Below are 14464 nucleotides of genomic sequence, written 5' to 3'. Positions count from 1 at the left end.
ACAGGCCTAGAAATTATGAAACATGTTTTATAAGCAGAAATCACAGTGCCTTCTGTATTCCCAGGAGTGAGGTCAAGACCTGAAGAAATTTTTGAGATTCATCAGAACACAGGAGGCATTTAAAGCTATGAAATGAGATTGACTGATTTATCCATTCGGGAAAGATTATAAGTTTTTGCCGTATCCAGTGCTGTTTTAATCATTGGCAATGCAGTAATGAACCAAACTAATAAATCCCCACTGTTAGCCTGTTTAGAGGCAATAAACAAGAACAACATGGTGATATGTGCAGTATATTAAATGGTGGTGAGTGCTATGGAGAAAAATAAAGCAGGGAAGGAAGATAGGGCATATGAATGTGGGGGTCCAATTTGAAATGGGATATATAGTTAGTGAAGTCCTCACCAAGGTGACATGCAAGTAAAAACCTGAAATGCAAAGCATTGGAGATGGGAGCATGCTTCGTATTCAGGGAAGCAAGTATAGCTAACACAGAGGTAGCAGGACTTTGCAGGCCATTTGAGGACTTTGGCTTTCACTACGAGGGAAATAGGGAGCTACTGGAAGGATTTGAGTAAAAGTGACATTACCTAATGTTTTAGTGTGTGTCCCCTGGGACAGGATTATGGAAACTTGACAACACTGGGCTTACTGAATGTATGGCTATTTTATGATTATCTATTATGGTTTCTTTTCTCTATTATAATAAGGCTTGGTTCTTTTAGGACAGAATTCTGCCCAACCTGTCCTGTATTTTTGCCTTACTGCTAGCTGACAGGAGTTGGCTGCTAGAACAACATACCTTGGAGGCGTTTACTCAGTTTGCTGAGGTAATTATAAAACTGATTTATCACAATGACTTTCAAACCATTTTAATATTTCAAATATTCCAGAACAATCCCAAAACATTTATTGAACTGCTTCTGTATTGCAATCGGAAAATTGTCTGAAGGGTACATTACTCGTTATCTCTTTTATAGCTTCTCAAAATGAGGCTTAGATAAATGAAGTGAATTTCCTAAGGTCCTCTGAATAAACAAGGACTAGAACAGGTATACACAGCAGGCCTACTGACACAGACACAGACAGTCTTCCAGCAGATAGTATTTTTGGGTCAAATGATAATACATTTCTTTTTGTGCTATCAGTCATAAGGGTTAGGCTGATGAACCTAAACCTGTAAGATGGGTTGCTCCTTTACTCTTACTGCATTTGCTGTATAGTCATGCCTATGATCATAAGGGAGTCCAGAAGCATTAGTATGACCCACCAGAAGTAATTAAAGCTTACAACACTTGTACAGAAGTTAATTTTGTATTATCCTTAGGAACCCTGAAGGAATCCTGTTTATCACCTTTGAGGATCCTCTGGGACTCTTATTTAAAATGAATTTTTGGTTAAGGTAGCTCATAAAACTCATCTATTTGTCTTTGCAAGTTGTTGAAATGTTAAAATTGGTCTTGTTCATCAATTTTTTAATAGGGAACAAATCATGAAGAGATAGTTCCACAGTGTCTCCGTTCTGAAGAAACTAAGAACAAAGTTGTATCCTTTCTGGAGAAGGTACTTTCTTTACGTGGCTCATGTTTTATTCTTTGTCCTATTTTTTTTTTTTTTTTTCTGAAATTATGTAACTATAACCAACCTGAGTATCTTCTTAAACTTTTCACAGTGCTCAGCACAGTGCTGACAGACTTTTACTAAGCAATTGAGGTCACAGAAGTAAAACACTTGGGGCCAGGCGCGGTGGCTCATGCCTGTAATCCCAGCACTTTGGGAGGCCAAGGCGGGTGGATCACGAGGTCAGGAGTTCAAGACCAGCCTGGCCAACATGGTGAAACCCTGTCTCTACTAAAAATACAAAAATTAGCCGGGCATGGTGGTACGCGCCTGCAATCCCAGCTACTCGGGAGGCTGAGGCAGAAGAATTGCTTGAACTGGGGAGGCAGAGATTGCAGTAAGCTAAAATCGTGCCACTGCACTCCAGCCTGAGCAACAGAGTGAGACTGTGTCAAAAAAGGACACTTGTAGTTCCTCTGCCTATAGTTTGGGGTGTAATAGCACTGATTATCCAGGCAGTCAGATGACTAATGAGGATCCCTAAGCTATTAATAATCATAATTAAATACACTTGATCACATAATTAGGTAGGCCTGAGAGGATGTTTACTACCATATTTTGGGTATAACTTAGGCATGGCTTTTTTTTTTTTTTTTTTTGGCAGCCTCCCAAGCCAGGGTAAGCTCAGGGTCATTTTTTTTTTGGCATTTTTTTCTCTTTGCAGCCAAGACCTGTTTTTACAATTAAAACCAAAATTTTGAATCACAGGGTTCCTATGTCTATGCATACTTTGGAACTTAGTGTGAGGAAATAATAGTTAATTGAAATACTAGTAGAACTGTTAAACCACAAATTTAGACTACCAGGAGAAACTGAATTATTTTACATATTACATGTAATGATGCACATGTTATATATTTTACATATATTACATATTTTTTTTTTTTTAGGTGCAATGGGCCCACTTGACTCACTGAACTTTATTTTTTAGACAGAGTCTCGCTCTGTCGCCCAGATTGGAGTGTGGTGGTGTGATCATAGCTCGCTGTAACCTCAAACTCCTGGGCTCAAGCATTCCTCCCACCAAAGTCCTGGGATTACAGGCATGAGCCACCACACTTGGCCTACTTATATTACATCTAAGCTGGATTTTAAGTACATGTGTATACACTGCTGTTGCTAGTTTCTTAGCTTATACAGTAAAGGTTAGCAGACTATCATTTTTTCCTGCAAAGAAAGACAACTCTATAACTTTTTTGTAAGGAAGAACACAGTAAAGTGATTTAATCCAGATTATACTAAGAGTATTTATAGATCAGTCCATGTGACTTCCAGAATTTGCTTAGTATGGTTGATCACTCAGCACTTAAACAAATTACATGGCCATTTCATATCTAGTAGAGTGCTAACATGTTGCTATTTGCTTGGTTTTTCATGGTCCCTGGCAGACTGGGTTTGTAGATGAAACTGAAGCTGCCAAAGTGGAACGTGTGAAACAGGAAAAAGGTATTTTCTGGGAACCCTTTGCTAATGTGACTGTAGAAGAAGCAAAGAGGTCATCTTTACAGGTATGGGCTGATTTCAACAGGGGCCAAACTTTCAAGGCAAATTCTGCCCTTTTTACTTACTGATGAAACAAACCAGTGTGGTTTCCAGCCTCATGCTGAATTTCAGATCAAATAGATCTAGACATGTAAAATTCTGTTTTATGGTAGTTGCTTTTAAAATTCAGAAGTAGGACTACACCATATCAAATAATATTCTTTCAGTATGTTTGAATTATTGGTAGTAACCTTTAAGGGAAGTTACATATTGTACCAGGGATGCTATAAATGCAGTCTTTACTGAACCACAGAAGAAAATGAAAGAAACTTACTCCTAAATGTTTAGTTTGATTCCTTGCCTTATTAATCAAATGAGTCTCCTAATAAATTTTGGCAGTATCTAAAGATCACATCTACCTATTAAAAGGCAGAATTTGACACCAATAAGGACATTCAAAATATTGTTTTCAGCACTATTAGTAATTAGTATAGTATAGTAGTAATTCATGAAGAACAACGTTCTGATAAGTTTTAGTCAAACTCTCATAAAAAGAAAATACATTTATGAACTTGTTTATAAGACATGTAAGCTTGGACTATGCAGCACTTCTCATTGGGAGCCCTTTGGGACAGGATACTTGTTGTATACCACATACAAACTAAGACACTGGTAGTAGCACTCTGAATTGCTATGAAAAACCAAAATGCCTTTACATATTTTTCTAGATGACTGTGAAGGGGTTTTGGGGTGCATCCTCCTACCCTTGTGATCCAATGACTAGAATAAAATTTGCATGTAAGCTTTACTCCAGTCCAAAAGGAAGGTTCTTTATATTTAGAATGGATATTATGATATTACTTATGTTTTTTTCCAGCCTTATGCAAAAAGAGCTCGTCAAGAGTTCCCCTGGGAAGAAGAGTACAGGGCAGCACTGCATACAATAGCAGGGGCCTTGGAAGCAACTGAGTCACTACTCCAAAAGGGTCCTGCTCCAGCCTGGCTTTTAATGGAAATGGAGGCACTCCAAGAAAGGATGGATAAGCTAAAACGTTATATACATACTCTAGGGTGAAACTTATCACTAGGCAAAACTGGGTTTGATGCTTTGTCAACTGAAAATACTTATGTCTGTACATTTTCTAACAGATATAAAACAAATTTTGTAAAGTTGAATCTAGTGAAAATAATCTTTATTTGACATTTAGAGAACAGGATTGTGGGGAATATTCTTAAGAACTTTGGTACAATGTACTACATGTGGAACAGTCAGGAACTGCCCAGGTCCACAAAGAACCATTTACTCAGATAGTCTAACTGTAAACAAATAAATAAGCTGCCTAAGGAAACCTCAGCAATTTAAAATCATTTATATAATTTATAGCTAAAATTTTTTTAAGTTGTATTTCATAATAGAGCTTACTCTTATGTTAAAAGAATGGCACAAAATTAAGCTAACCAGCTTGAATTGTTACATTTTCTTTACTTCCAGAATTGTCCTGGAAAAAGTAGTAAATTCGACCTCTCCTCAGCTACTTGCTCTTCATAGAAACTGGCCTCAGTCAAATGCACAAAGGCTCTTCCTCCTGGAAACCAGTACTGTGAGCCTCACCACCCAGGGCTTTTAGCCAGCACTCGCAGTCAGTCTCATATTTCAGTTGGCACAGACCGGATAATGAGCTCCTGGGATGGGAAAAAGCAGGCCACTTTGGGGTTTTCTTGTCCCAAAGCCTGCTTTTGAGGTATTGATTTTTTTTAAAAAAAGGGAATCCTTTTTCCTAAAGTTTAACTCACATCTATTGTCACCAGTTATTATCTTCCCAGTTCAGCTCCCCTTCTTCTTCCCAGCCTTCAGCCTCTCCCTGCAACAAAATAAAGCACACCAAGAACCCACTGAAACAAATCATATGCACAAATCATATGCAAAAATCATACGCAAATTTGATGCAAAAATCATATGCAAATTTAAAAAAGCAGGAATTTAAAATTTATCTGTCTTTTGATGCCAGAAACACTACCTTGTTCTAAGTAAAATAACTTAGAGCTCTAACAGAAAGTTGAAAAGTAGGATTACAAAACCATGGCACTGGAAAATAGCTTTTCAAAAACCATAAAATCCAGTAAAAATCAGTGTGGATGACACCAAATCCTTATTTTAATCCCTTTTTTTTTTTTTCAAATAAAAAGGTTACAATAGCTCATTAAACAAACTAAGCACTGCTACATTTTTCTGGGGGAAGGAAAGATACCAATGACAGAAACTGATTTTGTTAATTTTGTGCTTGACTCGATTGGGAAAATAGCATGTTGCTTGTTATAAATGGGATACTGCAACTAGGACCTATGAGGGAAATCCTAAAGCTAGTAGCACAGTTTACTCCATAAAAAGTACTCACCTCAGTAATTTCTGCTGCAGCAAATTTTGAGGAAAACTGCATCACTGGGGAGACATCATCCTTTTTAGGGACCATTTCTGTCCTCAGTTCAGGTAATATAAGAAAAGCAGCAGAAGGCTTAATTTCTGGGATCATATCAGCAAACCAATCCATCTCAGGATCTTTTACTGGCTTCTTTTTTACTTGAATGGTGAATTCCTCTCCTAAACCAAGTTCTGATGGAACCTTAAGGGGCCTGCCTTGTGATGACACTTTTGGCAGCTTGATTTGGTCTGGGTCATCCCCCCTTTGTACAAGGCTAGTCTTTTGGGGTAAGCTTGATTTCCAAGGCATAGACTCTTCAGTAAGTGGAAGCAAAGCAGGAATAGGCTTCTGCTCCCCTGAGGTAACAGGTTTTGTAGCAGTGATTCCACCTCCTGGGTTTACTTTAGTATCTAAGCTGCTGGGCTCGCAGTCATCCCAAGATGACTCCTCCACATCCAAGGTAGTGCACTGGGACTTGACAGCATCACAAGGTTCTCTAGGCCAAATCTGTATGTTGACAGTTTGATTTTCAGGCTCCTCAGGTTCACTCCAGTCAGGCCACTCCTCAGACTTTTTAGAACTTGATGGGAAGTTTTCACTGTCCTCTGAAGTATTTTTTACATCTGAGAGTCCATTTATGGGAAATTTAATAGGCTGAGAAAATGGATCGCCTGTAGGGAAAAGAATTAATTATTCTCATAAAATACTGGTTAAAGGTAAGAACTACACTTAGGGGAAGGATAGCATTAAGGAAGTGTAGTAGTATAGATCTAATTACTTGGAAATATCCATGCATACTAAACAAAAGAGATCCCGGCAGAACATTACTCAAGATCAACGATGTCACATGTTATCCAAATAATTACATAATACTTATATTACTAACTCAGTGGAAGCATGTAAGTAATAACTAGCACATTCAATCCTTATTAAATATCCAAACATACAGTATATTGACATAAATATAGAAATGCTCTAAGCCAGGCAGTGTTATCCTTGGGATGTTAATTACATATGCCTGAAAAAGTATTGCAGGCTCAAATAAGTTTGCCTAACCCAACTTATTAACCTCACTTTAAGCAGATTTCCCTAAGTGTAGTAGTTAAGGCACTGAGAGATCCTGTGCAATGTGTTAATGACTTTGCTCTCATTTCCCCAAACTTATTTAGCCACAGAACTCTTTTTCACAACACGCCCATTAACATCTTTCAAAACTATCATTCTTGGTACAGTTTGGAAGATGCTGCACTAAGGCATCAAAAGTCTCAAAGTAAAGTATCAGTGCAAAAAAGAATTCAAGTAATGTCAACCTGCTCTTCTCACCAATTATAAAGAAGAGGTAAGTATATGTCCAATAGCCTGGAGAAACAAGATGAGACCAAAGCTGACTACATAATTACAAATAAATCAGTCTCAAAACTCCCAAAACACCCATAAGCTTATTAGTCTCAGGAAAACATTCATCCAAGCAATGGAAAAGCTATATAAATTTAATATTTCTACCTGTCTGTAAAAGAGTATTGTAGTAATCTTGCTGTATGTGCTTCTTGCTGTTGATGGGCATGCTGCCAGAAAAGAAACATTTAGGGAATATGCTAGAGAAGGGGTTCTCCAAGATTGGCAAGATCTGACTGTGATGGCTGCAGACGACACGCATAGGAGAATCTGAAGGTAAATAAAAACTCCAAAACATGAAAGGGACAGTAAATTGCTTCTTGATCTATCACATGGTTGGTGGGCATAGTTAAGTGAAATGGTTATATTTTTACACAGATAAAGGATAAAATGGAGGAGAGAACATCTTCAAACATTTGAAGACATACACCCATTATGGAATGGACTGCCTGTCCCTAGAGGTGTTTAAGAACAGGCTGTGTCCACTCCATGTGGTGGTGATGAATAGAGAGGATCCAAGCATTACATAGATACAACCTTTTGGACACCTAGTTAAAAAGTTATAGCCCTTCAAAACATGTTGGTGGAGATTTAAAACCAACTGATTCTACTTACTTTCCTTTTAAGAATAAAAGTTGAAGAGCATAAGCACAAGAATATGAATGTAGTGAATACCACAAAACTATACACTTAAAAGTAGTTAAAATAATAAATTTAAGCTGTGGACATTTAACCCCCAACTGGGGAAAAAATTAGTTTCAAGAAATGTCCTTAACAGTTTACCAGAAAGTTTATACTTTAAAAAATGGGCATTGGTCAAAATGATTCAATTAATTTTGAATGAGGATGTGGGGAATGGCCTGGGGTAAACTCTTTTGATTAGGTCCCCAGCTCTCTTCAGCACCACATCTCCCCCCTCCTCACCCCAGCACTCTAAGGCCAGGCCTCTACAAGCCCTCCACTCTTATTTGTGCCACTATCCTCCTTTAAGTCCTATCTAATGCCTTATCCAATGTCTTCTTCTCTGAACCATGTTCTCCACCTCTCTTTCAGGCAGACTGAATTTCCTATTTCCCTTTCATAGCTGAAAATGAGACCACAGCCTCTACATCACCCTTTTCAAGCTCTTTGCAGCCATGACACTGGTTTCATTAGCACCAAGGAAGAGGTGTGAATGCTCTTCAAAACTTCAGGAAGCCAATGTTGCTTTAAAAATTCTTTTAGCATCAAAATTAGAGAAAAGCCTATCTGATTAACTCTTTTCTACTAAGTGTCTCCGTGTTACCAACTATCAATGAGAACTGGCTTAGAGATCCAGAATTACATAACAAGGTCATTGTCTTATTGAAGGCTATATAAAGGAGCAATGACATTGTTGATAAAAAGTTCTTGTAAGACCAGAAATTACTGGTACCTCCCAGGTAACATCCACTGGGAACATACCAGAAATAAGGACTTCCTGCAGTATCTAAAAGTCAACAGCTTTTTACCCCATAGGCCAACAAAAGTCACAAGAAACTTAAACATCTAGTGTTAATAAGAATTGATGCAACCTTTTTATAAGCTGATAGTATCTACTAAATTTAAAATATATCCTTTGGCCCAGCAAGTTTACTTCTGACATTCAGTGTGTGCGGATGCTCAAGTCTCTTAAAGAAAATGATGTAGTATTTAAATATCATCTATGCATATCATCCCATAATACTTTAAATCATTTCTTGGTTACTTATAATACCTTTATTTTTTGGTTTCTTTTCTGAGTATTTTTGATCCACAGTTGGTTAAATCTGCAGATGCAAACCTGCAAATATGGGGGACCAACTGGAAAGATACACGTATAAAGATACTCATTGCAGCACTGTTTGTAGTGATTAAAAATCCAGAAATGGATGCAGTATCCATGAATAAAGAAATCACTGAATGAATTATATTCAGTGAAATATTAGGTAGCTTTCAAAGAGTAAGTTAGACTTCTGTGTATTGGGAGACAGGTCCCTGATATGTTGTTACTAGAAAACAAATTATAGATTTGTGCATGGCATTTTCTTACCATTTAGACAAAAATCCTACACAGTCTTGTGTCACTTACCAATGGGGATATGTTCTGAGAAATGCATCTTAGACCATTTTGTCCTTGTATCAATATCATAGATGGTATAGCCTACTAACACCTAGGCTATAAACTGATACAGTGTGTTACTGTACTGAATACTGTAGATAATTACAACACAGTGGTAATTATTTGAGTGTCCAAACATAGAAAAGTAAAAATATAATAATACATGGTATACCTGTATAGGGTATTTACTATGAATGGCATTTGTAGGACTAGAAGTTGCTCTGAGTTACCAGTGAATGAATATGAAGGCCTAGGATATTACTGTACACTACCATACACTTTATAAACACTACACTTAGGCTACACTTAGTTTATTAAAAAATTTTCTTCAATAATGTTAGTTTACTATAACTTTATAAACTTTTTAATGTTTTTAACTGTTTGACTTTTTTGTAGTAACACTATGCTTAAAACATATTGTACAACTGTACCAAAATATTTTCTTTATATCCTTATTCTGTAAGGTTTTTCTGTTTTTAAAATTATTTACTTATTTTTACTTCGAAACTTTTTTGTTAAAAATCTAAGACACAATCACACACATTAGCCTAGGCCTACACAGGGTCAAGATCATCAATTTCACTGTCTTTGACCTCCACAGCTTATTCCGCTAGAAGGTCTGCAAGGAGCTGTCATGTCCTCTGATAACAATGCCTTCATCTGGAATACCTCCTGAAGGACCCCGGAGGCTGTTTCACAGTTAAAGTTTTTTTTTTTTTTTTTAATAAGCAGAAGGAATACACTAATGATTAAAAGTATAGTAAATATATAAACCAGTTACATAGTCATTTATTATCAAGTATTATGTACTGCACATAATTGTATGCACTATACTTTTATATGACTGGCAGCACACTAGGTTTGTTTACACCAGCATCACCACAAACACATGAGTAATGCATTCCACTACAGCTACAACATCAACTGCTAATAGCAATTTTTCAGCTCCATTATAATGTCATGAGACCATCATGGTATAGACAGTCATTTACGAGGTCCTTCGTTGACCAAAACGTCCTTATGTGGTACATGACTCTCTCTATGCATGTGTAAGCATATATCTGTGTGTCTTTTTGCAAGCTTAAAAAAAAGTATGAAAGGATTCCCACTGAAAATCCCCCCGAGAAGTTCAGAAAGGGAAATTAACTTTTTATTTATACTTCTTTATATCATTTGACTGAATATGACCCTCCTACATTACTTATATAATATTAAAAATCTAAAAAAATAACACACACAAAAAGCTAGACCTTTTAATAATTCTTACCTTCTAGAGAAAGGTCAATATTTTTAGTAAAACTTGGGGCAGTGCGTTTGAAGATCTTGGTTCGTTCTCCTCCCACAACCACCTCTGGTCCAAGCAGAGAGACCAGCACTGCTAGGCTATGCAGAGTAATTGCCACAATGGAATCACTAGTATCACGCAGGCCCAGCAAAACCTAGGAGCAAATGAGGTAATAAGGGTTGACAACCACAATACCTATCTCTTTCTTCCCCTGTAAATGAGCAATTGGGCTGCAAACAGATTGTGCTTAGATAAACTACCTTATCTTAGATATGTGTTCCAGGTCAGTGGCTCTCAAACTACCTGTGGTAAAAGACCAGTATCTTCCTCTCCCAATCCATCACAGACTTACCATTTTTAAAAAATACAATCAAAACAAAATTAAAAAGACATATGTTGGGAACATAAAATTACCTGTCAAATTGCTACAAAAGGTTTTAAATGTTAAGTCTTCATATCTGTACTCACATCACAGAACTGTAATAAAAAGTTCATGTACTGGCAGCGTTCTGCAACTCATCTAGGGCACTAACAGTTATGTTCCTGTCCATGCTCCTCTTTTCAACTCTTTTCAAGGGTCGGACCACCTGTCCCAAACTGAGCCCATCGTAATCTTTTGTCCAGTAATATAAACTAGAATTTATATTTTCAGTTTATATAGGTTTACTCAAAATAAGGACAGTATGCCAGGCAGTGACAAGTGCCTGTAGCCCGAGCTACTCAGAAGGCTGAGGCAGGTGGATCACTTGAGCCCAGGAGTTCTGGGCTGTAGTGTGCTATGCTGATTGGGTGTCTGCACTAAATTCAGCATCAATATAGTAACCTCCCAGGAGCTGGGGACCACCAGGTTGCCTAAAGAGGGGTGAACCAGCCCAGGTTGGAAATGGAGCAGGTCAAAGCTCCTGGGCTGATCGGTAGTGGCTTCATGCCTGTGAAGAGCCACTGCATTCTAGCTTGGGCAACACAGTGAGACCCCATCTCTAAAATAAATTTTTTTTATGAGGACAGAAAACTTGGAAGTTATGGGACAACCATTTTGGCCATGTGGACACCAAAACAAGGAAAGCTGGTCTTCAGAGAGTCAAAAGTCAAACAAATGCAGAGAGAAGAAAGGAATGAAAAACATGGCTGTAAGCCCCAGCTGCACTTGATTTCCATCTAAGGTAGTCTAACATTCATTCATTAATTTTTTTTTGCTTTGGCTGGTTTAAAATGAGTTTCAGTTACTTGCAACCAAAAACACCTTAGAAGACAGTCACATGCAGATATCAGGCAAGTACTGCTCTGCATATAAGGAAGGAAATGACCATCAAAGCATCTGCACCAGCCAGACACAAGGCCAGGGTAACTGGCCTGCCTACTGGAAGCAGCAGGGCGTGATAGGTATCAGGAATCTTTGGTTTTGGTCTTAGCTCTGCTAATAATTCTCAATGTGACTTGACCAATTGGTCTTTTTATTTTTCTGGCCTGGTTTCCTCATTTATACAGTAAGATTAAAGGTTTCAAACAGGACTCAAAAGATAATTATTAGGACCAATGCTAACAGATCAGGCACTTTCTGTACATGTAAACTAAAGCATGTTTCTTTTACATATGATTAGAGTTCTACCCACTGAATATGATAATCATAAAACAGCAATCTGCCCAAGCCAAAAATCGGTCATCCTCAACACCTCTTCCATCTAATGAGAAACTGAGTGCTACCCCTTCTGTGTCCCTCTCCTATATCCACTGTCACACTTTCCCCAGCCTTTGTCATCTCTCAGCTAAACTATTCTAACAGTTTCCTAGCTTATCTCCCTTTCTGTGGTCTCTTCCACACTGCTACCAAAGTGAACTTTCTAGCAAACACAAATTGGCCCACTCTTGTTTAGGGGAAGCAGTTTCCTAAGTAATGAGAGCTTTCATTGTCTTCCACATGCTCAACATTTACTCTTTGACCTCAGTCCAATTCTGAGACCTATGATGACAACTTCATTTCAGAGTTAAAGTGCTTCATTCCTCTTCTAAATTTCCAGACACAGCTACATACAGGGTAACAATTACTGCTGCAGATGTAAATACAAAGTGCTATGTTGTAGTTATTACAACATAGAGACTTTAAAGTCAGCCCCCAGTGAATCACACCTCCAGTATCCATGCCCTTGAGGAAACCCATCCCACAATGAGCTTGGGCTTTTTCCAACTCTAACCGAAAGAATGAGGCAAAAATGACTGTCAGTTCACAACCTACACTTTAAGAAGGCTTCTTTTGCCCTTTTTTTTTCTTTAGCCCTGGCCAGCCATTTAAGAAGTCCACCTACCTTGCTAGAGAAATCATGTGGAAATGTCACATGGGGGGATACAGGCCCCCCAAGCTTCCTGAAAATTCATGGAGAGAAAGGCGCAGCCTCTCAGCCACCCCTTCCAAGATACCAAGGAGCCATTTTGGATGTGTCAACCCTTGTCGGGCCCCAGATGACTGAAGACTCAGCTGATATGTGGAACACAACCTTCAGCTGAGTCCAGTCAATCCAAAGAATCATGAGAATTAATAAAATGATTATTGTTTTAAGGCACTAAGTTTTGGGGTAGTTACACGGCAACGGATGACTGAAACATGTCCCACTTATGAGCTCCTTGAAAGCAGAGAGAATGTTAATCTATCTCATAGGAAAATTATTTTAAAGACACCATGTGATTGTAGTCTTTTAAAACAATTTTTTTAAAACCTCATACTAGCTTGAATAGTGTCCCTCCAAAATTCATGTCCATGCAGAATGTGACGTTTAGATGAGGTCATACTGGCTTAGCGTAGGCCATAAATTCAATGACTGGTGTCTTTCTAAGAGGCCATGTAAAGACAGACAGGGAGGTAAGAAGGCCACGTGACAACAGAAGCAGAGACTGGAATATAGCCACAAGCCAAGAAATACCAAGGATTGCTGGGAGCTACGAGAAGCTTGTAAAGAGGAGTCCCTTTCACATCCTACAGCCTTCAGAGGAAGCAGGGTCCTGGTGACACCCTGGTTTTAGACTTCTGGCCTCCAGAACTAAGAATAAATTTGTATTGCTTTAAGCCATTATAATTTGTGATAATTCGTTATGGCAGCCTAAGCAACTAATACAAACCTTTCATTAGTTTCACTAACGAAACCCTTTGGTGGGCAAATCATAATAAGGTTCCCTAGTGGCTGATAACAACAGGCTGAAAGCCACTGATACGAATCATCTCATGTTCCTCTCTGTTCTAATTTAATTACTTTATAATAATTATGGATAAATATATTTTATGTTCACAAAGCGCTCCATACATTATTGTTATTCATTTACCTTCCCAAAATTAGCAAACAATTATAGTTTCTCCCAGGTTAAGACCAAATATGTCAGTTTAATCGATTTGCCTGCGTGAATGGAATGGAAATGCAATTTTAATTTCAGCATTTTGTATTCCACAGACTGCTGCCTCAAGGCTTTCTAAGCTATTATCTGAATACCTCCAAAACTCCTTCTTTCTTTCAGCACTCTTCCCTCAGGTTCTGTGACTACCCCACTGCAAACTTGGCCTCTGACCTGTGGCAAGATGACTTTCTTCAGCTGCTCCTGAGTGAAGTGCTCCACGTAGGCCTCGATGTGAGACAGCAGCACCATCCGCACATGCTCTTCATGAACTTCAAACAACTGGAGAAGCACGGGGATCACCCGTGACTGGAACAGGGCTGGTGAGAGCAAGCAAGGAGTTTCTCCCTGCGCATGATCTACCCGAAAAATCAAAGGTTACAGATGAAAAAACAAATTTTCACTTCAGTGAAGAGTATTAAGCATAATTCATACACTGAGCCCAAAACTACACATATTCTAAGTACTCTTTTAAATTCTTTTTTTCTTTTTGAGACGGAGTCTCACTCTGTCACCCAGGCTGGAGTGCAGTGGCGCGATCTCGGATCACTGCAACCTCCTCCTCCCAGGTTCAAGCAATTCTCCTGCCTCAGTCTCCCAAGTAGCTGGGATTACAGGCACCCGCCACCATGCCCGGCTAATTTTTTTATTTTTAGTAGAGATGGGGTTTCACCATGTTGGCCAGGCTGGTCTCAAACTCCTGACCTAGTGATCCGCCTGCCTCGGCGTCCCAAAGTGCTGGGATTACAGGCGTGACCCACCATG

At 38.5% G+C, this 14464-nt stretch overlaps 2 protein-coding genes across 12 annotated transcripts in view; one reads left to right on the top strand and one right to left on the bottom strand.

The window, feature by feature from the left end:
* FIRRM (FIGNL1 interacting regulator of recombination and mitosis) overlaps nt 1-4278 on the top strand; it is a 57365-nt gene extending 53087 nt beyond the window's left edge. For all 4 annotated transcript variants that reach the window (XM_054495364.2, XM_063648999.1, XM_063648996.1 and 1 more), the window contains 4 exons: nt 726-830; nt 1483-1563; nt 3009-3128; nt 3980-4278. In XM_054495364.2, coding sequence (XP_054351339.1) covers nt 726-830; nt 1483-1563; nt 3009-3128; nt 3980-4177 — 504 coding nt within the window. In that variant the 3' untranslated portion in view covers nt 4178-4278. The remainder of the gene's footprint in view (nt 1-725; nt 831-1482; nt 1564-3008; nt 3129-3979) is intronic.
* Nucleotides 4279-14464, bottom strand: part of SCYL3 (SCY1 like pseudokinase 3) — a 43989-nt gene continuing 33803 nt past the window's right edge. For 5 of the 8 annotated variants that reach the window (XM_063649010.1, XM_054495392.2, XM_054495401.2 and 2 more), the window contains 5 exons: nt 13874-14058; nt 10304-10475; nt 7026-7187; nt 5499-6193; nt 4279-4964 (listed from right to left, as the gene is read on the bottom strand). In XM_063649010.1, the coding sequence (XP_063505080.1) occupies nt 4905-4964; nt 5499-6193; nt 7026-7187; nt 10304-10475; nt 13874-14058 (1274 nt within the window). In that variant the 3' untranslated portion in view covers nt 4279-4904. The remainder of the gene's footprint in view (nt 4965-5498; nt 6194-7025; nt 7188-10303; nt 10476-13873; nt 14059-14464) is intronic. The other 3 variants (XM_054495414.2, XM_063649012.1, XM_063649014.1) reach the window with 1 other exon arrangement.

Source organism: Pongo pygmaeus, chromosome 1 (genome assembly GCF_028885625.2).
Source record: "Pongo pygmaeus isolate AG05252 chromosome 1, NHGRI_mPonPyg2-v2.0_pri, whole genome shotgun sequence".
Lineage (NCBI taxonomy): Eukaryota > Metazoa > Chordata > Mammalia > Primates > Hominidae > Pongo > Pongo pygmaeus.
This window is presented reverse-complemented; position numbering and strand designations above follow the sequence as displayed.